The 24538-nt window shown below is 44.6% G+C and overlaps 1 protein-coding gene across 1 annotated transcript; it reads left to right on the top strand.

Moving 5' to 3' along the window:
* The first annotated feature begins 1445 nt into the window (after window positions 1–1445).
* On the top strand, window positions 1446–22764 carry Slc25a20 (solute carrier family 25 member 20). Its single transcript, XM_057767573.1, has 9 exons — window positions 1446–1702; window positions 6596–6688; window positions 10545–10672; window positions 14579–14669; window positions 17294–17411; window positions 19387–19459; window positions 19808–19917; window positions 20495–20619; window positions 21648–22764. Exons 1-9 carry the CDS (start codon window positions 1598–1600, stop codon window positions 21708–21710), a joined length of 906 nt encoding a protein of 301 aa, XP_057623556.1. The 5' UTR covers window positions 1446–1597; the 3' UTR covers window positions 21711–22764.
* The last annotated feature ends 1774 nt before the right edge of the window (window positions 22765–24538 follow it).

Consider the following 24538-nt stretch of genomic DNA (forward strand, 5'->3'; position numbering starts at 1 on the left):
ATAGACCTATTAATAGACGTCTTAAACTAATTATGTCTAAAATGTCCTTTACCATATTATAATCTGCTTCTGCCCTGCCTCTTCCTCAACCCCGAGTTGCTCAGGAAAAAAAAAATAGCATCACTCCGTAACCCTCTCCCACAAACCTTTTTTTTTTTAAAAAAGATATATTTATTCATTTTTTTATTTTATGTGTTTGAGTATTTGCCTCCATGTATGTCTGTGTACCTGGTGCCCACAGAGGCTGAGAGAGGGCACCGGATCTCCTGGAACTGTAGTTTTAGACAGTTGTATGTTGCCCCTAGGATGGTGGGAGCAGAACCTGGATTCTCTGAAAGAGCAGCTGATTCCCCAAACCACTCCTACGCAGGGCGCATCCGTTCACTCATTACCTGGTCCTTTGGGCTTTCCTTTAGAACATAGTCACAGTCTGACCACTCCTCATTGCTGTCTCTGCTTAGGCCCTGGTCCAGGCCAACATCTCTACCTGTAACATTTAGTCTCCTCAAGCCTCTTGGTTTTCTCCTTGCCATTTTCACCAGCAGTTAACAGGGATTGTTTGATTTTGTTTTAAAATTTCATCTGCTTAAAACCCTTCCCAGAAGAGATCGATGTAACACACAAAGTTCCTTCTGATAAGTCTTCATTTCTTCTCCATCATCATCAGCTCATCCTCTCTCTCTCATTTTCTCTCTCTCTCTGTGGTCTCTCAGACTGGACAGTACAGGCCATCTCAGAGTTTTTGCATTTTCTTTAACTTCTGCCAGTAAGGTCCTTCATCTTTTGCCCAGTATTTGTGGACAGGACTTATTTCCTTACCTCAGATCCCAATCCTTTACTTTTCCAATGAGATCTTCTCTTGTTTAACTAATTGGAATTATAAATTATTTGACCCGCACACTTTCTTTCCCAGATTTGTTGTCCTACAGAACAATTTTTTACTATAAGATGTACAATGCATTTTCCTCTTATCTTTGTCATGTTTTAGCAAACTTTTTTTTATTTGATTTTATTTTATGTGTGTTGTTGTTTTGCCTGCATATATGTCTATGTGAGAGTAGCTGCTCTGGAACAACAGGAGTTACAGACAGTTGTGAGCTGCCATATGGGTGCTGGGAATTGAACCTGGATCTTCTGGAAGAGTCATTAGTGCTCAAGCACAGAGCCATTTCTCCAGTCCCAGGTTTATCAGACTCTTAAAGACAGGGACCTACGAGCTGTGCTTCTGCTGTTGTTCCGCACCTAAAAAAGAGTAGCTGGCACGTAAAAGGGTGTATGCGACCTCTGTGGAGAGCACAGAGACATAGGATCACAGAGGACCAGAGGAAGGCTTCCTGGAGGAGTAAGTCCAAGGCAGACAATTCCAAGCCCCTCCCTTACATCATTAGAGAAAGCCACGCCCACTAAGCAGGAGCTGCGGCCGGAAGTAGACTCCGGGCGGAAGCCAGACTAGGCCGACTGGGCCCTCCTTCTGACCTGCCCAAGACCCCGCCCACCCTAATGTAGGCGAAAGGTCGGCGGAACCTGTCTTGTAGCCTGGGCAGCCGAGCAAGACCTAGACCGCCCCGACCTGCCAGGCAGACAGAGAAGACTGACCATGGCAGAAGAGCCGAAGCCCATCAGTCCGCTTAAGAACCTCCTGGCCGGCGGCTTTGGCGGCGTGTGCCTGGTGTTTGTGGGGCACCCACTGGACACGGTCAAGGTGCGCGGTGTCTGGATTGGGGGCTTGTGGGCGGGGGAAGGCCCGAGGCGACGCGGAAAGTGGGGTCCCCCTGAGATGCTGCCTCAGGACAGGAGTGGGGCGGGTAGATGCTTCCCTGTGAAGTTTACGGAGGGTTGGTATGTAGTCTGTAAGTAGAGCGCTGTCTACCTAAAAGGGCGGAAAGACTTTGCATTCAACTCCCCTAGCACCTCAAAAAGAAAAATAATTCTCGAGAATCATTTTAAAGAGAAGGCAGAGGCTGCCCCTCGCGCCCCAAGAGCCAGACAGCTCCTATTGTTTTTTTTTTTTTTTTTTTTGGAGCTTGTCCTGGAGCTAGCTCTTGTAGACCAGGCTGGTCTCGAACTCACAGAGATCCGCCTGTCTCTGCCTCCCAAGTGCTGGGATTAAAGACGTGCGCCACCACCGCCCGGCCAGACAGCTCCTATTGCAAGGTCTTCGTTTGACAGTCTTTTCTGACTCTACACTATTTCTTTGGAGAGGAAAAAGAAAAAGAAAAACAAAAACAAAAAAACTTCTTCCCAAACTCTATTTCCAGTAAACCCTAATATTTTGTTATAAAGATTGAAACAGGATCCCTGTAAATCCAGCCTCCCCCCAAAACAAAGGACAAAGGTGGCAAAGATGTCCTTTGACACAGTCCCGTGAAACCAGTGAATCTCATAGCCTTCTTTTGTGCTCGAAGAGGCAACTGGTCGTTTTCAGTCACTCACTCACTGCAGGGTAAGCGTCATTAACCTATTGCATAGTGACCCCTATAGGAAGCAGTGGTGGACCCGGTGACCAGCCAGTCTCAGGCGAGGAAATCATGGGCACAACTCACTAGAACTTGTTTCTGGGCCTTTGTCTCCTCACCCCTCCATTTTTCCCCTTGCTGCACTCAGGAAGATCTGGCTGAAGACCAAAGGGGATAGATATCCTGTGACTTAGCTCCTGAAACCTCCTCCTCATTATCACTATTGTAAAACCTGAAGGAAAATGATAAGTCACAGCCAGTATGGACCTGTGGGGAGAAGATATGAGTCTTGTGTTGCTGGGGCGTGGAACCCTGAGAAGACAGAAGTTTCGTAAGATAGTAACCTATGTTGGTGGCTTGTTAGGGCATCAGGTCCAGTTTCCTCAGAAAGAAAATAGTATCCTGTTGGCAGGCTTAGACAGCAGGCTATCTGATGGCTTCTGTTCAAGAGTGAAGCTAACCAAAGACAGAGCTCATTCTAGGGCATTCTGTAGTATTCTGCAGTGCGAAATCAGGTCTTGGTAGGCAGCGAGGACTCTGCTTGTCAGTGCTTCCGAGGCAGGGGTTCATCCAAGGACCTCTATTTGTATGGCCTTTATTCCTAATCCTTTTGTACAGAGGAAGAAAGCTTGTTCTGCACATCTGGAGACTTTAAAAAAAAAAAAAAACGATATCATTACTGTCTCCTTATATAAATGTTGCTCCTATCTTGTATCCTCTTGTTCTTGATGTTCCCCAGCAAGGGCCCCGTGACCTTTGTTCTGAATTATAAATGACTGAAAATGCTCACTGGCATGTTGACATCAGAAGACTTTTCCTTTTAGTGTAAACCAAAACCACAGATTGCTGCCTGCTGTCCTTTTGACCTCAGAGAGCTAGGTGGTCACCAACTAAACCCTGATTTTGTGATTGGGTTTTTGTTTTGTTCTCTTTTTGAGGCAAGGTCTCACTAGTCTATGCTGGCCTCAAACTATTGTGTAGCAGAAGATGACCTTGAACTTCTGATTCTTCTATCGCCCAAATACTTGAAGGATCTTTGAGAGTTTCAAAGCAACTGAGTCTGCTTGTCCTAATAACTGAGAATTGGCACACTTCAGAACTGGGGCTTGGAAAATTTTTATAGAATAGGCATTGAAAAACTAGATGATATTTATTTATTTATTTTATTATATTTTTTTTGGTTTTTTTTTTGGTTTTTCGAGACAGGGTTTCTCTGTGGTTTTGGAGCCTGTCCTGGAACTAGCTCTTGTAGACCAGGCTGGTCTCAAACTCACAGAGATCCGCCTGCCTCTGCCTCCCAAGTGCTGGGTTTTTTTGGTTTTTGAGACAGGGTTTCTCTGTGGTTTTGGAGCCTGTCCTGGAACTAGCTCTTGTAGACCAGGCTGGTCTCGAACTCACAGAGATCCGCCTGCCTCTGCCTCCCAGGTGCTGGGATTAAAGGTGTGCGCCACCACTGCCCGGCTGTAGATGATTTTTCATCTGAGCACTTGGGATGCAGAGGCAGACAGATCTCTGTGAGTTCCAGGAGGCCATTCTGGTCTACAAAGCAAGCTCCAGGACAGCCAGGGCTGTTACACAGAGAAAAAAAAAAAAAAAAAAAAAAACCCCAAAAACGAAAGGAAGGAATTGCTGTGTAATCTGGCATGGGGAGGCAGGTGATTTAGGTCTTAGAACACTGGTGACTAGCAGTTTATAAAGGACAAAGATTTATTTATTTGTTTGTTTGATTTTTTTTTTTTTTTTAAGACAGGGTTTCTCTGTAGCTTTGGAGGCTGTCCTGGAACTAGCTCTTGTAGACCAGGCTGGCCTAGAACTCACAGAGATCCACCTGTCTCTGACTCCCAATTTCTTACAGTTCTGGAGGCCAGGAGTGCCAAGATGCATAGGTCTACATCTGTGCAAGGCTGTTTGTGCTGCATCACCCCATGGTGGAAGATGGAAGGGCAAGAGATCAAATTCAAGACTCAAATCTGTTTTCAGCTGTCTTTAATCCATTCATGAAAACCTTCCATTAGGTCTCACCTCCAAACATTGTTACTGCATTTTGGGGTTAAGTTCCCACGCGTAGTTTGGGGCAGGAGTGAAGGCAAGTATGAGCTTGGCAATGGGTTTAGGGTATGGTGTCATCTGAGGACGTCTTTAGGTCCTCACTGGTTGGGATGTCTGATGTCACAGTGAGATAAATAGAGGGAATGTTTCAAAAAAAATCACTGTGGTGGTGGAGATGTAGCTCAGTTGATAGAGTACTTGCCTACCATGCATGAAACCTTTAGGGTTTGTTTGTTTATTATTTTCACTTTTTTTTTTTTTTTTTTGGTTTTTCGAGACAGGGTTTCTCTGTAGCTTTGGAGCCTGTCCCGGAACTAGCTCTTGTAGACCAGGCTAGCCTCGAACTCACAGAGATTCGCCTGCCTCTGCCTCCCGAGTGCTGGGATTAAAGGCGTGCACCACCACCGCCCGGCAAAACTTGTTTATTATTTTCGAGACACGGTTTCTCTGTGTCTTTGGAACCTGTCCTGGTACTTGCTCTGTAGCCCAGGCTGGTCTCGAACTCACAAAGATCTGCCTACCTCTGCCTCTCAAGTGCTGGGATTAAAGGCATGTGCTACCACCACGCCCAGCTTGAAACCTTTAGTTTTGATACCCAACACCATGTAAAACCTAAGCAGGGCTGGGCAGTGGTGGCGCAGGCCTTTAATCCCAGTTTGTAAGGTCCTAACACATGCAACAGTAAAAGTTTATAAGGAAGTGGAGGAAGAACATCATGAAAATGAGGCTTTGGAGAGGTTGGTGTGAGGACAGCCTTGAGAGGCATTCGGAGAACAGTTAGCAGGAAAATCATCCTGGAAAAAGACTAAGTAGTAGTACTGCCTGTTTCTATTTCTATTACAGTATAAATCTTTTTTTTTTTTTTTTCGGTTTTTCGAGACAGGGTTTCTCTGTAGCTTTGGAGCCTGTCCTGGAACTCCCTTTGTAAACCAGGCTGGCCTCGAACTCACAGAGGTCCGCCTGCCTCTGCCTCCCAAGTGCTGGGATTAAAGGCGTGCGCCACCACCACCCGGCTACAGTATAAATCTTTACCCTAAGCCCAAGGGAGCTAAAGACTCAGTAATGCTCACAATCCTTGTAAGTCATATTTGGGGGAGCATTTTGGGTGGGTGACCTGTCTCATTCTTTTTCTTTTTGAGATAGTCTTGTAGCCCAGTCTGTCCTTAGACTCATTATATACCCAAAGATGACCTTGAACTCCTGGTTCTCCTGCCTTCACCTCCTAAGCACTCACATGCCCAGCTTGGCTCGGTCTTGTTTTTTGTGAAATAGTTAAGAAGATCCCTAATGGTTTGGGGATTTGGCATAGTCACTGGTAGAGTGTTTGCTTAGCATACCTGAAGCCCTGGGTTCAGTTCCCAGTACGATATAAAACCAAGTATGGTGCTGATGAATGTATATATATAAAATCTTGTATCCAATGAAATATTTGACAATAAAAATAATGCAATTGTTATGGGGGCCTGTGGAGGAAGTAGGAGGATGATGGATTATATGCATAAGATACATTTTATACATGTCTGAAATTGTCAAAGAATAAATATAAAAAGTACTTGCAAAAGAATGAGATGCTGGAGAACTGGTTCAGCTTAAGAGCACTTACTGTTCTTGCATAGGACCCTGTTTCCATTCCCAGCATCCACATAGCATTTCACAACTATCTGTAACTAGTTCTTGATGTTCTGGCAGACTCTATGTGCACTGCATGCATGTGGTATACTTAATATGGTCAGGGAAAACACTCATACAGAAAGCAAAACACACACACACACACACTTAAGGAATGAGAAACCTGGTCTCTCAAAAACCCAACATAAATAAGTAAATAAATAGAACGAGTACTAATAGTGAAGTCTGAATCTACCTATCAGGTTAAGAAAATGCTGAAGATGTCCACAAAGGTGAGCACTTCCTGTTTAAATGAAGTCGAAGGGTTGAGGATATAGCTCTGTGGGAAAGTCGCTTATACAGAGTTCTAGGTCCAATCTCCAGCTCTGTAAAGGAGGAGGAAGAGATAGGGAGAGGAAAAGAGGAAAGTGGGATCGTTGCTGGTGATTCTGGAAGGTAACTATTCTGGTTTCTGGTTTCAGGTCCGACTGCAGACACAACCACCAAGTTTGCCTGGACAGCCACCTATGTACTCCGGAACCATCGACTGTTTCCGGAAGACGCTTATTAGAGAGGTGTGCTTCAGGTGCTGGGTGTGGGTGTCCCTTCCTCAAAGGACTGTTTATAGGGGTCAACACTACTCCCTGGGGGAAGAGGACAGCTGTGGGCTTCTGCTGGCCACAGCTCTAGCTCACTGACATATCTGCCTCATTGGCTATGGAGCCTGATAATTCCAGCTACTGTTTATATAAATGAATGAAGCCAATAAAATGTTTCACCCTTCTGGGAGATGTAAGTAGAGAATGGATCATTAGCAAGGCATAATTGAAGTTTGAATTGAGGAAAAATTCACATCCTGCCATGTGGTGGCACATACCTATAATCCAGCACTGGGAAAGCTAGGATAAGAAGATCTACGTGCAGGGTTAGCCTGGGCTACGTGGAGAGCTCCTGTACCAAAACCAATAAAGGACTAGCGAAATGGTTCAGCAATTGAGAATACTTATTGTTCTTGCAGAGGACCCAGGTTTGGTACCCAGCACCCATATGGAGGCTGACAACCATAACTCCAGTTCCAGGGAACCCAATTCCCTTTTCTGACTTCTGAGGTCGCCAGGCACACACATGTGCACATACATGTATTCAGGCAAAACACTCATAAATATCTGAAAACAATAACAACAAAAAATTGAAAAAGAAGTATGTGAGGTAAAAAAAAAAAGAGAGACCAACAAAAATTCCACACTCTGAGAGAAGAGCATTTAGTTGTGTTAGGGTTATTTGATTGTATAAATTTTTAATAGAGCCAGGCGGTGGTGGCGCACGCCTTTAATCCCAGCACTTGGGAGGCAGAGGTAGGCGGATCTCTGTGAGTTCGGGACCAGCCTCGTCTACAAGAGCTAGTTCCAAGACAGGCTCCAAAACCACAGAGAAACCCTGTCTCGAAAAACAAAACAAAACAAAACAAAAATTTTAATAGAATGTGATTTTTTTCCCTTTGGTTTTTTGAGATAGGGTTTCTCTGTGTAGTTCTGACTGTCCTGGAACTCACTTTGTAGACCAGGCTGGCCTCAAACTCACAGAGAACCGCTTTCCTCTGCCTCCTGAGTGCTGGGATTAAAGGGGTGCACCACCAGCACCTGGCAATAGAATGCAATTTTTAAAATATTATTTATGAATATGGGTGTTCACATGTATGTCTGGTGCCTGCGGAGGTCAGAAAGTGGAATGGGGTCTTGTGGGAACTGGAGTGTGGCAAGAGCAGCAAGCGCTCTAAAACACTGAACCATCTCTCTGGTCCCTTCTTTTTTTGATGTTTTGAGATGGTGTCTCCTACTGCATCCCATGCCACACTTGAACTCCCATTCATCCTTCTGCCTCACTCTCCCAAGTGCTAAGATTACAGTTACACTAAAATACAACTTGCACATGTTTATCTGCCAACATAGGAACTGAAGAGTGTCACACCTCAAAGTCTAAAGGTGCCGGGAAGGGACGGCCCATCCTTGGTGTAGCCGCGTCTGAGATTCCTGCAGGACTCAGCGTGGGAGAAAGGTGCTAAGCCAGCCTTGAGCTCTCTCACCCAACCCCAGCTGGGTCTGTGTTTCTTCTTTAGGGCCTTCTTCCTTATCTGTCTGATAATCAGAGTAGAGGCTGAGCAGTGTCTCCCGGAGGCACTAAACCTCAGTTCTACCCAGAGGTCTCTGCCCTTAAGGAAGAGAGCCAAGTCTACATACTTCTTGGTCAGCAATTTTTTGTTTTTGGCTGTATCCTGGGTGTGTGTGTGGGATGGGCCTATGTAAATCTGACTCCTAAGTCTCATATATATATATATATATATATATATATATATATATATATATATATATATATATATATATATATATTCTGATTTTCTGGGAGGCTGAGGCAGGAGGATCACCAGAATTGAGTTGGAATTCAGCTTGGGAAATAAAGCAAGAAAACAAAAACCAGAAAGAAAACAATAAAGACCTAACTCCTGCAGACTTTAGTAGGCTTCATTAGTCCATATTTGTTCTCCCTGTTTTTCAGTGTAGCAGACTTAGCTCTGTCTTCTGGAGCCGCCAGACATGAGTTGTACTCCATGAAACTGGCAGACCACTGGAGAGAAAGGGAGATTAGGTGGGTTGTCAGGAGGCTTGTGGGGCCCTGAGGAACTGGGCATCCTTCTCATTCCAGTGCAGAGCTGCGGGAGAGGCTTTGACGGGACTTTGTCACGCCCTGCTCTTGTGCTAGATCTCTGTGCTGCCCCTGTTATTGCCTCTGTACTTTGCCCATGGTGCATGCACCTGCAGCCTGTAGCAGTGCCAGGCTTTTGTGGGATCAGGCAGAGTCTTAATAGGTGCCCCTTAATGTGCCCCTTTTGTTCTAGAAAAACATACAGTCTGCCCTGTCTGGATCAATCTTAACTCTTATTTTTAGTATTTGTTTTAAAAATATTTTATTTTTCATTAAAGTTATACGTGCACTTAGTTCTTCCCTGAAAGGCAAAGCAGCCAGCCAAGTTATCCATGTTCCTTCCTCATGCTCCAGAAGCTCTCAGCTCCTTCGGTTTTTCGCACTGCTTCTGCCTATCTGCATAGTACATTTGCTGACACATTTATATGTTTATGCATCTAACATGTTCGCCTGCGTTAGCCTCCTTGTTCTGGTAGATTCCTATTCTTGCTTTTTTTTTTCTTTTTTTTTCTTTTTGTTTTTTATTTTTCAGGTTTTTCGAGACAGGGTTTCTCTGTAACTTTGAAGCCTGTCCTGGAACTAGCTCTTGTAGACCAGGCTGACCTCAAACTCACAGAGGTCCATCTGCCTCTACCTCCTGAGTGCTGGGATTAAAGGCGTGCGCCACCACCACCTGGTCTATTCTTGCTTTTTTGCTCTGCATATCCATATAATTTTTATCACATTTTTGTGACTTAATTCATTTCATTTTTACTTTGTTTTGAGTTGCCAGGGATTAAATCCAAGTCTTATGCATGCTAAATACTCTGAGCTACATTTCCACCCTGAAATTTATTATTTTTGGGATTATGACTATGTTTTATCCTTCTTTTTTTTCTTATCCTATTTGTATGAGTGTTTTGCCTGCATGCATGCATGCCTACCACATTTGTCTGGTGCAACAGAGGTTAGAAAAAACCCTTAATTGACGAACCATCTTTCGAAGCTTACTCCACATCACACCAAGTCCTTTAAAAATATTTTTTATTGGCCAGGTATGTTAGCACAGGACTTTAATACCAGCGTTATGGGAAGTAGGAGCATAATCTCTTTGAACTCAGAGCTGCCTTGATCTACATAAAGAGTTCTAGACCAGCTAGGGGTACAGAATGTGACCCTGTCTCGGGGGGGTGGGGCAGGGGGAAGCTGAGATAAGATTTCAATACATTTCCCAGAATGGTCTAAACTCAAACTGTAATCTGCTACATCTTTAGTCCCAGCGTTTAGGAGGCAAGAGGCAGAGGCAGGTAGTTCTCTTGTGAGTTCAAGACCAGCCTGGGTTACAAAGCAAGCTCTAGGACAGCCAGGCCTATCTAAAGAGACCCTGTCTCAAAAATAAATAAATAAAATGAAATAAATGAATAAAAAAGAAAGGAAGGAAAAGAGTGCTGCCTGGGACTGATACCTAAGGGTGACTTCTGACCCGTGCATGCCCTCGTGCACAGGCACACACATGTACACCTGAACATGCATACATAAACACACAAATTGGGGGGTAAATCTCTCTGTGCTTCAAAAGGTGAAGATGAAAGTCGCAGGTGAGAGGAGACATGGCTTTCCTATTTCAGACACGGTAGTGGTTTGCGGGTACAGCTCAGAGGTGAGCCCTTGCTAGGCCCTTGATTTGATTCCCAGCACTGACATAGAGTGGAAGTACCTGAAAGCAGATTCTGTTGCTACGATTCCTTGCAGGGCATCACAGGGCTATATCGGGGCATGGCTGCACCCATCATTGGAGTCACCCCTATGTTTGCTGTGTGCTTCTTTGGGTTTGGTTTGGGGAAGAAACTACAGCAGAAATCTCCAGAGGATACGCTAAAGTAAGTATTCTCAGGCAGCACTCAGTGCTGTTCTTCTTGGTGGTGTGATATGTATTGAGGAAATGTCTTGACAGTTAGACTGTCCTCTGGCTCCAGGACTGACTTGTAGGCATTCGGAGTGAAGGAAATACCCGAGTTTCCTTTGTTCTATGAAATGAAAGGGCCAAGAAAGAAAAGAGACTTTCCTTGCCTATTTGCTAAGCTATCATTAATTTTTCTTTTGTTTTTGAGACAGGGTTTCTCCATGTAGCTTTAGAGCCTGTCCTCAAACTCGCTCTGTAAACTAGGCTGGCTTTGAACTCACAGACCCCCCCCCCACCTCCCGAATGCTGGGATTAAAGGCATGTGCCACCACCACCTGGCCATCATCAATTCTTATATGAAGGGGCGTGGTCGATGGGTATTTAGAATTAACCAGACCAGTTTAATATAATAGATTTAGTTTTTAATAATTGGGGGAAAAGGGAAAACTTACACGACCAAAGATCCTGCGAATACCAGGAGCACAGGGCACAAAAGAGAGAGAAGCAAGGGTACCTGAGTATTTTATCTGTTTTCTGTGGCCCCAGGGGGACACACCCTAAACAGCAGGTGATTGGCTGAAGTTCCCCATCACTTATACATAGTAAATCCCTAGAGCTGCCTTAGGACTCTCTATTTAGCCAAGGATGACCTTGAACTTCTGATCCTCTTGCCTCTACCTGTTCCCTCAAATTACAGCTGTTTACCACTATTCCTGGTTTTACACTGTGCAGTACAGTGCAGAGGATTGAACCCAGGGCTTTGTACATGCAGACATTGTCCCAACTGAGATATTTTTCCAGTCCTTGTTGTATATTCTTAAATTTAAAAAATTTTATTTTGGATGGGCAGTGGTGGCGCACACCTATAATCTCAGCATTTGGGAGGCAGAGGCAGGTGGATCTCTGTAAGTTCAAGGACAACCTGGTCTACAAGAGCTAGTTTCCTTCACTTTTCCTACCCATTTATCAAGCGATAAAAGTTGCATTTTTGTGACTTTTACACTTACAGACTTTAATCTCTGCCTTTGTTTCTGCTCCACTCTAACTTTCTTTTTTTTTTTTTTTTTTTAAAGATTTATTTATTATGTACACAGTGTTCAGCCTTCATGTATGCCTGAAGGCCAGAAGAGGGCACCAGATCTCATTACAGATGGTTGTGAGCCACCATGTGGTTGCTGGGAATTGAACTCAGGACCTCCGGAAGAGCAGTCAGTGCTCTTAACCTCTGAGCCATCTCTCCAGCCCCACTCTAACTTTCTTTTGCTATCAACATATATAACTGAATACTCTTTCCTTTTCCTATGTTCATACAACTTATCACTTACAAATGTTTACTCCCGATTTAAATTTTATCCTGCTTCTCTACACTTCTTTAATTTTATTTTTTATTTTTGAGTGTTCATACTTACGAATTCACCTGTGGTGAAATTTTTTCTCATGGGTTTCTTATATTTTTCTCCATATGTCTGGTCATTTCTCTGGCATTTTTTGGGGGTTTGTAGATCAGCCCCATGTTGGGCACCATTATGTTGTGATCCCGTGGCAGCCCGGACCATAAATTATTTTTCTGGACCAGTGTGGAGGCGCGGGAATAAAGACACAACTCACATGGCTTTATCAGGAGGGAGATTCACAGTGATCCCTCATGAAATTCTGAGTTCACATCCTGAAAATTTCTCTGTTTATTCTCCAAGCAGCCTTATATACCAAAACATAAACTGAGGGGGGAATCATTAACATTCTGTTTCCTAGGTAACCAGACAAATGTCTCTGGTCACGTCCACATCTACCTATGCCTGCTGTCATGTCTTCCTGCTCTGTATGCTAGCTCAGTCATATAGGCTGAATTAGCATCTCTATCCTAGGCGTCCTCCAAACTAAAAAGGGGGAGCAGAGCAACATCCTGACCTCTTGTTAGGGTAGCGACAGGCTGTCTGGAAGGCTACCTCAGGTGCGAACTATGGCTTGAGAGCCTGGCTGCTGTGCCATATAGAAATATGGGCCTACAGCTACAGAGAAACCTTATGTCAAAAAACAAAAACAAAACAAAAAATTTATTTTGTTATTTTATGTGTATGGGTGTTTTGCCTGCATGTATGTCTGTGTACCACATGGATGCAGTGCTTGAGAAGGGCAGAAGAAGGTGGCAGTTCCGATATTGGCGTTTCAGACTGTTATGAGCTGCCTTGTGGGTACTGGGAGTCCAACTTCGGTCCTCCGAAAGATCAGCCAATGTTCTTAACTACTGAGCCTTCTCTCCAGCCCTGTAACACCTTTTAGTAAATGTTTAGAGTTAGTTTGGGTATAAAAAGACAATTGAAGGGGCTGGAGAGATGGCTCAGTGGTTAAGAGCATTGCCTGCTCTCCCAAAGGTCCTGAGTTAAATTCCCAGCAACCACATGGTGGCTCACAACCATCTGTAAGGAGGTCTGGTGCACTCTTCTGGCCTGCAGGCATACACACAACAGAATATTGTATACATAATAAATAAATAAATAAATAAATATTTTTTTTTAAAAAAAGACAATTGAACTGGGGGGTGGTGGCAACATCTTTACTCCCAGAACTCAGGAGGCAGAGGTAGGTGAATTTCTATGAGTTCAAGGCTAGCCTGGTCTACAGAGTGAGTTTCAGGATAGCCAGAGCTACATAGAGAAACCCTGTCTCAGAGACAAAAAAAGACAATGGAGTCTCTTTTTTTATACATCTATTATACCTCAACAATAAAAAGCAATTAATGTACAAGCTTCTCAGAATTCAGGGGAATTTTGAGTGAAACTTTTTTTTTTGTGACAGGGGTTTTTCTGGGTATCCCTGGCCATCCTGGAACTATCTCTGTAGACCAGGCTGGCCTCAGACTCACAGAGATCCACCTGCCTCTCCTTCTCGAGTGCTGGGATTAAATTAAAGGCATGCGCCACCACTGCCTGGCTGAAGGTTAGTTTTAAATGTGATTTTGCCACAACTCAGTCACTTGTGAAGAGAGTTCCAGTTGTAATAATTATCTTTATCAGGTTGGTATGTGGGCATGTCTTTATTGTTAACTAATGTAGGAAGATTGAGTGCATTGTGAGCGGCACCATTCCCCAGGCAGGGCTCTGAACTATATAAGCCAAGAAACTAGAGCAGCTAAAAGCGGGCAGCATGAGTGCATTTGTTCCCTCTGCTCTGGACTGTAAATGTGATAAAGCTAGCCGCTTGACTTCCTGCCTTACTGCCCCCAAATGATGGGTTGTAACCTGGGATCCTAAGAGAAACCCCATCCTCCATAGGTTGCTTTGGTCAGGGTGTTTGACCACAGTAGTAGAAATGAAATTGGAACCCCTGGCTCCCCCTCAGCTTGTGGGGTGGCCACAGCCACTCTCCTTGACCTCGAAGCTTTTCTGCTTGAGTCGTGACTTAGTATTCTAGGCCCTTGGTGACCTGGGATATATGATATAGGAGGGAAATGGGAGTTCAATGAGGTTAGATCTCAGGTTAGAGGCTCTCCTTGCCTCACAGCAACCCAGTCACTTACAGTTAGGAAATCAAGGCTCACAGAGCCCTGGTAATTTGTCCATAGTTACTGAACACAACAGGCTCATGAGTGGAAACCATATCTCACTATAAAGCTTTTCTCAGGGAAGAAGGGATTCTGAGTGTGTGCCTATTGTGTGTGGGCTTCAAGGGTTTTCTCTTCTTGACATTGGTACCCTTGCTCTGGTAAATTTGACATCAGAATTTATGCAGAATCTGAACTTTGTATAAAATCTGATTTACTTGTGGCCATGCTCCTCCCCAGCCCATGTATTTACTTTTCCTGAAACCATTTTCTCTGCTTGGATTGCCTCAGTCCTTGGTGGGTAACTACAGATGGTTGCTTCTGGTTTTGTTCTCGATGCAGCTACCCGCAGCTGTTTGCAGCTGGGATGCTGTCTGGTGTGTTCACCACAGGAATCATGACCCCTGGAGAACGGATCAAATGCTTGTTGCAGGTAAGGGTGTGGTTTGCAAGGAGGACCCAGACACATAGTTAGCATGTGTGTTAGTGTTTTTGTGGGTTTGTTGTTTTGAGTCACCGTCTTGCTATGTGGCACAGGCTGGCTGCGAACTCATGATTCTCCTGTCTTGGTCTCCCTATACTGCTGGGGTCATGGGCATGCTGTGCCATGCCTGGATTTATATTTATGTCCTTGTCCCTGCTGTGAAATCTTTAGGCCAGTTGAGCAAAACAATGTTTTCAAAAACATGGAAGAATCAAGAACAAGAAGCTAGCTGTTGTGGTGCCGTCTAGTAGGCACATGCTGAAGATGAGGCAGGGGAGCTCAAGTCCATGTGTTGTGGCACAGAACTAGAATCCCAGTGCTCAGGAGTTTAAGGCAGGAGGCTTGCCACAGTTCATTGTTATCCTGGCCAATATAGAGAGCTATGGGCTAGCCTGGGCTATATAAGGATACCCTGTATCAAAGTACCAAAAACCAAAATGAAAAAAACAAAACAAAACAAACAACAACTAAGGATTTAACTACTGTACAACCTAGCAACTGTATAGTCTTGGTCATTTAGCTCAGAAAAATAAACACTTAAATCTCTGTATACAAATGTGTATAATGTCTTTATTTATAATAAGCCTGAACTAGAAAAAACATAGACATCCTCAAATTGGCTGTATAGCTGAGGGTGGCCTTAAACATCTCATCATACTGCCTGTACTTCCAAAGTGCATGAGATCTGAAATTCAGATGTTCTTCATATTAAAAAATTATAGAATGAGCCATGCATGGTGCACACGCCTTTAATCCCGGCACTGGGAAGAAGAGATAGGTGGATCTCTGTGAGTTTGACGCTAGCCTGGTCTATATAGAGTTACAGGACAGCCAGAGCTACTTAGAGACCCTGTCTCGAAACAAAAAATCTACAGAAACAATATTATAGAATAGCATTTACTGGGTTTTTGGGCGTGGAGACATACAGCATCTCAGGCAGGAGCCGCCTCCCTTCTCTCTCCAATGAGAGACGATATGGCTCAGTAGTAGAGATCTGCTGAGCATGTTCAGTGTCCAAGGTTCAGTCCTCTCAAAACGCCACGTGCTGCCTTCCAGTTTCTAAAGTGCTGTTGACCAGGGCTGGCAGGGCTGAACAGGTGCCTCTTGTGACGTTTTATTCACTTACTATATTATCTTTCAGGTTTTATTAATTTTTGTTTGTTTGTTTTGAAACAGAGTCTACTGTAGTCCAAGCTATCCTCGTGTTTACCTTGTAGAGGATAGTAGCTTTGAACTCATGGTCCTCCTGCCCCTTCCTCTCCACGACTGGAATTTCAGGCATGCACCATCATGCTTGGTTTAAAAAGAAAAGAATAGTTGTTTCTAAAGAAAATTTAAAAATTAATTCATTGGGACTGGAGAGATGGCTCAGTGGTTAAGAGCATTGCCACATCTTCCAAAGGTCCTGAGTTCAATTCCCAGCAACCACATGGTGGCTCACAACCATCTATAATGTGGTCTGGTGCCCTCTTCTGGCCTGCAGGCATACACACAGACAGAATATTATATACATAATCAATCAATAATTTAAAAAATTAATTCATTATTATTGGGATGGAGTACATATGACACAGTGTATACGCGGCCGGCAGAGACAACTTGGTTGAGGTGGTTCTCACTTCATGTGGGTTCTGGGGAATCAGGCCTACATCACAAGCTTGTACCTTACCCGCCGAGCCAGTCTCCGGCCATTTTCTTACTTTTCCCGAGACAATGACCCTTCCCCTCTGCTGCTGTGGAGCTAGGTAGCCACTGATTCCTTTGTTTCGGTTTTGTTTTTCAATTTGAAATTTTGTTTGGTTCCTCTTTGTATATTCTAATTTCTCTACTCAAACTATCCATTTCTTTGCTGTGGCTACTTATTTTATTTTATTTTATTTTATTTTATTTTATTTTGGTTTTTTGAGACAGGGTTTCTCTGTGATTTTGGAGCCTGTCCTGGAGCTAGCTCTTGTAGACCAGGCTGGTCTCGAACTCACAGAGATCCGCCTGCCTCTGCCTCCCGAGTGCTGGGATTAAAGGCGTGCGTCACCACCGCCCGGCTTGCTGTGGCTACTTTCATGTTTCAAGCATATTCATGATTTTTCATTAAAGGATTGTTATTATGACTGCTTTAAAAACCTTCGTCAGGCCGGGCGGTGGTGGCGCACGCCTTTAATCCCAGCACTCGGGAGGCAGAGGCAGGTGGATCTCTGTGAGTTCGAGACCAGCCTGGTCTACAGAGCTAGTTCCAGGACAGGCTCCAAAGCCACAGAGAAACCCTGTCTCAAAAAAACCAAAAAAAAAAAACCAAAAAACAAAAAACAAAAAAAAAACCTTCGTCAGGCAGCTCTAGCACCTGGATCTTGTTGGCATTATTGTCTTTCTTTGAGTGGGTACTTGAGCATGTGGAGGCCTGGGCTCAGCCCTGGTGTTGGCCCTAAGGGTCCACCCACCTTGTCTTTGGAGACAGGGTCTCTCATTAGCCTGAGGCTAAACCGTTAAGCCAGGCTGGCTAGCAGGGAGCCCCGACCCTGCTGGGTCTATCAATTCAATGGTGCTGTTTTGACTTGATGACCTTCTGTCCCTCCCAGATTCAGGCCTCTTCAGGGGAAACCAAATACACTGGTACCTTGGACTGTGCAAAGAAGCTCTATCAGGAGTTTGGCATCCGTGGCTTCTACAAAGGGACTGTGCTCACTCTCATGCGAGGTAAACTGAAGCACTGCACTCTAGGTCACCTGGGAAGGTCAGCTGATGAGAGTCTGTCACAAGAAGCTGACTGGACTGTAGACCAGTGCTGACACATGCCCTTACATGCCAGTAGCATGTGTCCTGCTTATAGGCAGTCTCATCCAGTGTGGACACAGAGAAGGATGGAGAGATTTATCCTTCCTGAATGTCTTCCGGGATGGAGTCATGATGTGGGAAGGCAGTGGCTACTAGTTAGAAATCATGGCTGAAGGAATGAGAGGGGAGGAAGGAAAGACTTAGGAATAGTGAGCATCTCTTCAGGGTTTGTGCATGCTGGGCAGTGCTCTACCATTGAGCCACATTCCCAGACCTCTTCTTGGTTTTGACAGGCAGGATTCCAGAGGTAAGACAGTCTTATCCTGAGATGGTAGCTTGAAGGAAGTTCAGTTAACTGGGATTGTAACTGCTTAGAGTTGGTGCATCGTGGTGACCACCTACAGGGACTTGGAAGAGGAATTACATCGCTTGTTTACTCTCATGCTAGTGCATGGCTCTCAGCAGCATCTGACAGCTGCAGGGTGATTGTTAAAGATAGGATGTAACTAGCATGCTGGAGCAGTATCCCACCACGGTGGGAGACGAGTGGATCTCAGAGTTCCAGGCCAGTCTGGTCTACAAGTGAGTTCCAGGGTAGCCAGGGTTACACAGAGAAACCGAGTCTCTAAAAAACTAAAACAAACAAAAGATGTAGGGCTTGGAGAGATTGCTGAGTGGTTAAAAGCACTGTCAACGTTTCTAGAGTACTCAGATTCAGTTCCCAGCACCCACATCACAGCTCACCACAGTCTGTCACTCCACTTCTAGAGAGCGTGATGTCTTCTTCTGGCCTTTATGGGCATCGCACACATATGGTGCACAGACAAGCACGCAAAATTCTCATACATGTAAAATAAAGAATATTTTTGGTTGTGAGTCTAGTCTTTAATGGCTGAGCCATCTCTCTAGCCCATAAAATAAAAAATAAAGCTAAAAATTTAAAAATAAAAAGGATGAGCCCGGCAGTGGTGGAGCACACTTTCAGTCACGCACTTGGGAGGCAGAGGCAGGCAGATTGCTAAATTCAAGGCCAGCCTGGTCTACAGAGAGTTCCAGGACAGCCAGGGCTACATAGAGAAACTCTGTTTCAAAAACAAACAAAAAGCCAGGCAGTGGTGGCGCACGCCTTTAATCCCAGCACTTGGGAGGCAGAGGCAGGCGGATCTCTGTGAGTTCGAGGCCAGCCTGGTCTACAAAGGGAGTTCCAGGACAGGCTCCAAAGCTACAGAGAAACCCTGTCTCGAAAAACCAAAAAAAAAAAAAACAAAAAAAAAAAAGCAAAAAAAGGACATAGCTGCTTAAGAATTTCTTGGGCTCTTCCCAGAGAAGAGCACACAGTCCTGAAGATGAATGCATATAAGTAAAATTATACAGACCAAACAGATTGGATTTATGTATTTATACTACATATGTGTGTATATATGTAGTATCTATAGCATATATTTAATATGAATATATGTAGTATAAATGTATTTAGTGTGTGTATATGTACATATGTGTGTGTACATGTATATATATATATACACATATATATGAAAAAAAAGTTATGATTTTGAAAGAGAGCAAGGGGGTGGTGCATGGTGGGGTTGGAAGGAGGAAAGAGAAAGGAAAATGATGTAATTATAACCCCAAAAAATAAACAAATTAGCCAGGTCATGGTGGTAAACACCTTTAATCCCAGCACTTAGGAGGCAGCGGCCTGGGATCTCTGAGTGTTTGAGGCCATCCTGGTCTACAGATCGAGTTCCAGGAAGCTATGATTACACAGATAAACCCAATCTTTAAAAAAAAAAAAAAAATTGTTTTTAAATAGAACTCAGGAATCTCTGAATACTCTAATGCCAGTCTGTGGAGATTCTAATGTGTTTTTAATTCACCTCCTTCTTGTCATTAACAGATGTTCCAGCCAGTGGGATGTACTTCATGACATATGAATGGCTTAAAAATCTCTTCACTCCAGAGGGAAAGAGGTGAAAAGAACATTAGAATGTAGAAGCCATTTTCCTACTTCTGGGTAGGTTGTCCCCTCCATAGGTGGGTCTGACGCAGACGTGACACTTGTTCTTGGTTCCCTGTAGTTGTCCTTTAGTAGCTGCTGGGGTGCAGCTGACTTATCTATTCTGTGCCTTGCTTGGTAAAGGGCATTTTAAATAATGCGTGGAACCCCTCCAACAGAGTAGCAGCTGCCAGGTTGTGGCCCTTGAGCCTCCTCCCCCCAGCTGAAGCCCTTTCAGTAACCTCTTTCCCAAGTGCGGTGCAGGGGCTGGTCTGAACACCATGCTACGGTTTTGTCTGACTGGGGTTGTGGGGTTCTGCAGCGTTAGTGACCTCAGTGTGCCTCGGATCCTGGTGGCTGGAGGCTTTGCGGGGATCTTCAACTGGGCTGTGGCAATCCCTCCAGACGTGCTCAAGTCTCGGTTCCAGACCGGTGAGTGGTATGGATCTGGACGGGGTGGGCTGTAGCACTGACTGCCCTGGGGTGCAGGGGTTTTGTTTTTGTTTTTAAAGAAAGGGTCTCATGTAGCTCAAGGTGGCCTCTAACTTACTATGTAACCAAGGCTGATCTTGAATTCTTGCTCCTCCGGCACACTTCCCAAGAGCTGGGATTATAAGCAGAGGTACCCCTTCTTACCTGGTGAGTGCTCAGGTCTCTGTTCATGGCAGAATCCAACATCTGACAAACCTTCTCCACATTTCTATGCTAGAAACCCTAGGGTTTCTTCCATGTCAATCTAAACACAAAACAAGAGTCTGCTCTCCCTCCCCCATATGACCTGAGCTGTTTAATTCCATTTTTAATTCCCTTGGCACCAGTAATCCAGACATTTGTGTCTTTGCCCCAGTGTCAGCTGTGTTGTGAGCTACTTCTAGATGACTGTCAATGTGTCCTTACCCTGGTGCTAGCTCTGACCCAGCATTTGACTATTAGATTGTCCTCATGTGTGTTGCTGTGGTCAAGTCACAAAGCTTCCTGGAATTTAAAAAAATTGGGTTCTGCCCTACAGCACCTCCTGGAAAATATCCTAATGGTTTCAGAGATGTGCTGAGAGAGCTGATCCGGGACGAAGGAGTCTCATCCTTGTACAAAGGGTTCAATGCAGTAATGATCCGAGCCTTCCCAGCCAATGCAGTGAGTATCTGACAAGGGCTAGGATTTTTCCTTCTGGACTCAGTGCAAGGAACTGGCTTTTGCTTGCTCTTGGGGTTGCCAGGGCTTCCCCATCCACCGGCTTTCTTGTAGCTGCCAGCATTGACACAGTGGACTCCTTAAAGTCAGAGATTTGAATTTCTTGATCTGGTTATCAAAAGCGGTGGTTGCAGGATATGTGTTTTCTCTATTCTCTTCCTTCTCTTCCCATCCTTCTCTTCTATTCCCCATTTCTAAAAACAAGGTCTCTATATGTAGCCCAGGCTGCCTCAAACTCTCAGGAAAAGTGCTGGGATTGTAAGGGTGTATTGCCGCGCCTAACCTTGGCCATGCACATCGTTTAAAATTTATTTTTATTTATTTATTTTGATTTTTTTTAAAACAGAAATTCTCTGTGAAACAGTCCTGGCTGTCCTGGAACTCATTCTGTAGACCAGGCTGGCCTCTTCTGTCCCCCAAGTGCTGGGATTAAAGGTGTACACCACCACTGCCTGGCCTATTTTTATTTTTTGTGCATTGGTGTTTTGCCTGCATGTATGTCTGTGTGAGAGTGTCAGCTCTTACAATTAGAGACAGTTGTGAGCTGCCATGTAGGTGCTGGGAATTGAATCCAGGTCCTTTAGAAGAGCAGTCAATGCTCTTAACTACTGAGCCATCTCTCCAGACCCAGCCATGCACATTTTACTCCTCTTGGGAGTAAGTGACTATGCTTCCTTTTCCCTCTCTCCTCTCTACTCTCCCAACCTTTTCTTTCTTCTTTTAGCTGGGTGCTACTGTGTAGTCCAAGTTGGTTTCAAAGTTGCAGTCTCTCTAACTTAGCCTCTGGAGCATTGGGTGCACAGGTTTCTTTACCACACTCAGCTTAGTTTCTTCTCTTAGTATGAGTAGGAATGGGGTTAGATAGGGTAGGGGCTCCGGCATTGGCAGGGCTAACCAAACATGGCGCTGAGGGTAGAATCTACAGTCACTCCCTCTTGCTGTTTTTTCTTTCCCACCCAACCTCCTCTTAGGCCTGTTTCCTTGGCTTTGAAGTTGCCATGAAGATCCTTAACTGGATTGCCCCCAACTTGTGAGGCTGAGGACTGTTCAAGACTTCTGGATGCTGGACTGCTGTTGCTAAGAAGCAGTGGGCAGGACTAGGTAGTCCTGAAGGGTGAGGGAGGGAAATGGTGGAATCAGAGCTCCAGGCATGGCTATGATGGTGAAATTGTTGCCTTAACAACATCCTCTACCTTGTATAACTTGGTGTGCCATTTTGAAACTTGAATTTAGAAGATTTCCAGAGAATTGGAGATGGAATAAATAGTTTATAGACTTACTACCTTTGACCAAATTGCCACCTCCTGGTTGACTGACGGCTCTACTGCACTCAGAGTACTCCTCGCTGAAGAGTTGATGGCTGACTCTCTGGAGGCCCCTTGCCTGTTTTCAACCAGCTAAATCAGGAGCTGGGATCTTCTGTCGCTAGCCAGGAAAACCAAGCAGATTTCTGTGGTGCCATCTACTCCTGAGCTGCACAGAGCGATGTAGGCGTGAAGCCCACATCTGTCTACCAAATGGACTAGGTAGATATACCTAAGAACAGACCACCTATTAACTATTGTTTGATATTTTTACACAAGAATATAATAAAAAAAAATAAACAAGAATTGTCTAAATTCCCAGGAGAAGGTGGAGAATTTTCCCTCCTACTCAGTGAAGACAGCCCCAGCCTCCTGGGTAAATGAATGCCATAATATAGGAAGGCTCTTTTTGCACATTCTTTCCCCATGAGAGCACCCAATTTTAACAGGAAACAATAAATATTGTTTCTAATTTTTGCATCATGTGATATTTTATCTTGTGGTTCAGGGACAGTTCAGCAGGGTTGGGAATGCCTTCGGAGGCTGTCCGGAATCAGTGTCTGTTCCTGGGAGCCATGGGCCGGACCTCTAGCAGGCAAGAAGGAGGTTTTACTGGCTTGGACTTCTCTGGTTCTCTTGATATTGCAGGGAGGATGGGTTTGGCGGGGAGGCTTCATTGGATTGATCATAATAAAGTCCTTGGTGTCAGTCTGGCAGGCAGGCCACCCCGAAACAATCTTGTAATCCATCATTTCAAATTTATTTTCCTTTCGTCCTGAGCTACATGGCTCTCCATGTTTATAAAGGATAAGTCAGTTGTTCAAAAAAGATAAAAACACTTCTGAGTTTGGAGGTGGCTGTGGGTCTGGCATTTGCTGTGTATCTGATGTAGCCAGAGGGAGTTGGAACAGGGAGCCCTAAGCTTCTTGTTCCTTATTTTAGTGGATGGAAGAGCAGGGAGCCCTAAGCTTCTTGGTCCTTGTCTTAGTGGATGAGAGAGCTTACTAAAGGGAGTTTGGGTTTTCTGGCACTGTCCTGCCTGGCCGGAACAGTTAGTTCCACTGTCACTTCCTGCCTTGTCAAAGCCCTGAAGAGATCCTTGGGACTTTGGCTTTAGAACTGTCACTCTGAGCATGAGAATGACAGACACACCTCACTTGGGAGTTAGGGTATGTAAGTAAACTTGCAGGTAGCTGGAGAACAGAGAGTTCAAGGAAGGAAGCTGTATTTGGAGGAGAATATTTCTGAATGATCATGTGAAAATTATGGCCAAGTAGGGGGCCAGCAAGATGGCTCAGAGGGTAACTTATTTGTTTGTTTGAGGCAGGGTCTTACTTATTCCAGCTTGGCTTTGGATACTCTGTAGCTGAGTAGGATGACCTTCAACTTCTGATCCTTCTCCCTTCCTTCACAAGTACTGAGATTACAAGAGTGGTCACCATAATCAGTCTATGGGGTGCTGGCGACCAAACCCAGGGCGCTATGCATGTTAGGCAAGCTCTTTACCAACTTTGCTATATACTCAACCAAAAATAAAGTATTTCACATTTTGAAAGATTTTTAATTATGTGTTTGCATGTGGGTATGTGAACATGAGTGTGGGTGCTTGAGGAGGCAGAGGCAGCAGATTCCCTGGAGCTGGAGTCACAGCTGCCTGATGTGGGTGCTGGGAATCAAACTCTGGTTCTCCTGGAAAAGCAGCAGGTGCTCCTAACTGATAAGCCATCTCTTCAGCCCCACCCTCACCCGGTTTTTGGTTTCTTGTTTTTTTTGTTCTTTTCTGAGACAAAGTTTCTCTGTGTAGCTTTGGACCTTGTCCTGGAACTCACTCTGTAGACCAGGCTGGCCAGGACATAAAATGTTATGTCCAGGACAACACAGAGAAACCCTGTTTCAAATCAAACAAACAAAAAACAAAAGAAAGCAAAGTTACCACCAATGTATTACAGCGATGGAGAGCACAGACTTTAGGTTTTAAGTGCAGATTTGAGAGAGGAGAACACTTCAGAAAAGGACATGGGTGCAGGCTTCTCTTCAAGTCACCTAGGAGCACTTCTTAATACTCCCCAGGAAGTGAGCCTATCTGGAAGTCTCGTCCCTAGACTGAAAGCGCCTGCTCGGGTAATGTGCATTTCAGCCAAAATGCCAGCCATTCTCATGGGGTAGGGTGTAGGATCATTTTCCTTTGGAGATACTTCCCATTTGAAAATGGAGTGTTTTGCTTCTTGATATTCATGATGGGGGAGATTATTTTATCCCTTTGCACCTTCAGAGGCTGTGAAGTCCGACAGGGAAGCCCTGGAGGCATGTTTGTGACAGGAGCAGAGCAGATGGCAAGTGACACCCTCCCAGCCCGGGCTGGCTTTTATGATGTCTTTGAAATGCCACCTGTTCCATATATATCTCTTCTTGACAGGAGTGTGGGGAATAGAGTGGGGGTGGGGATTTTGGGACCTCCCCAATGATTTCTCTGTCACAGTTAAGTGGAAGCCAGACAGTGATTGACCAGGGATAATGGCCTGGATCAGAAGATTTTAAAAAGTTATAACTAGGCTAAG

Source organism: Chionomys nivalis, chromosome 4 (genome assembly GCF_950005125.1).
Source record: "Chionomys nivalis chromosome 4, mChiNiv1.1, whole genome shotgun sequence".
In the NCBI taxonomy this organism is placed as follows: Eukaryota; Metazoa; Chordata; class Mammalia; order Rodentia; family Cricetidae; genus Chionomys; species Chionomys nivalis.

Coding starts and splice junctions, on each gene's coding strand:
- Slc25a20 (XM_057767573.1), top strand. CDS start 1,598: ATGGCAGAAGAGCCGAAGCCCATCAGTCCGCTTAAGAACCTCCTGGCC. Junction 1,703..6,595: donor ACCCACTGGACACGGTCAAG/GTGCGCGGTGTC, acceptor TTCTGGTTTCAG/GTCCGACTGCAGACACAACC. Junction 6,689..10,544: donor GGAAGACGCTTATTAGAGAG/GTGTGCTTCAGG, acceptor GATTCCTTGCAG/GGCATCACAGGGCTATATCG.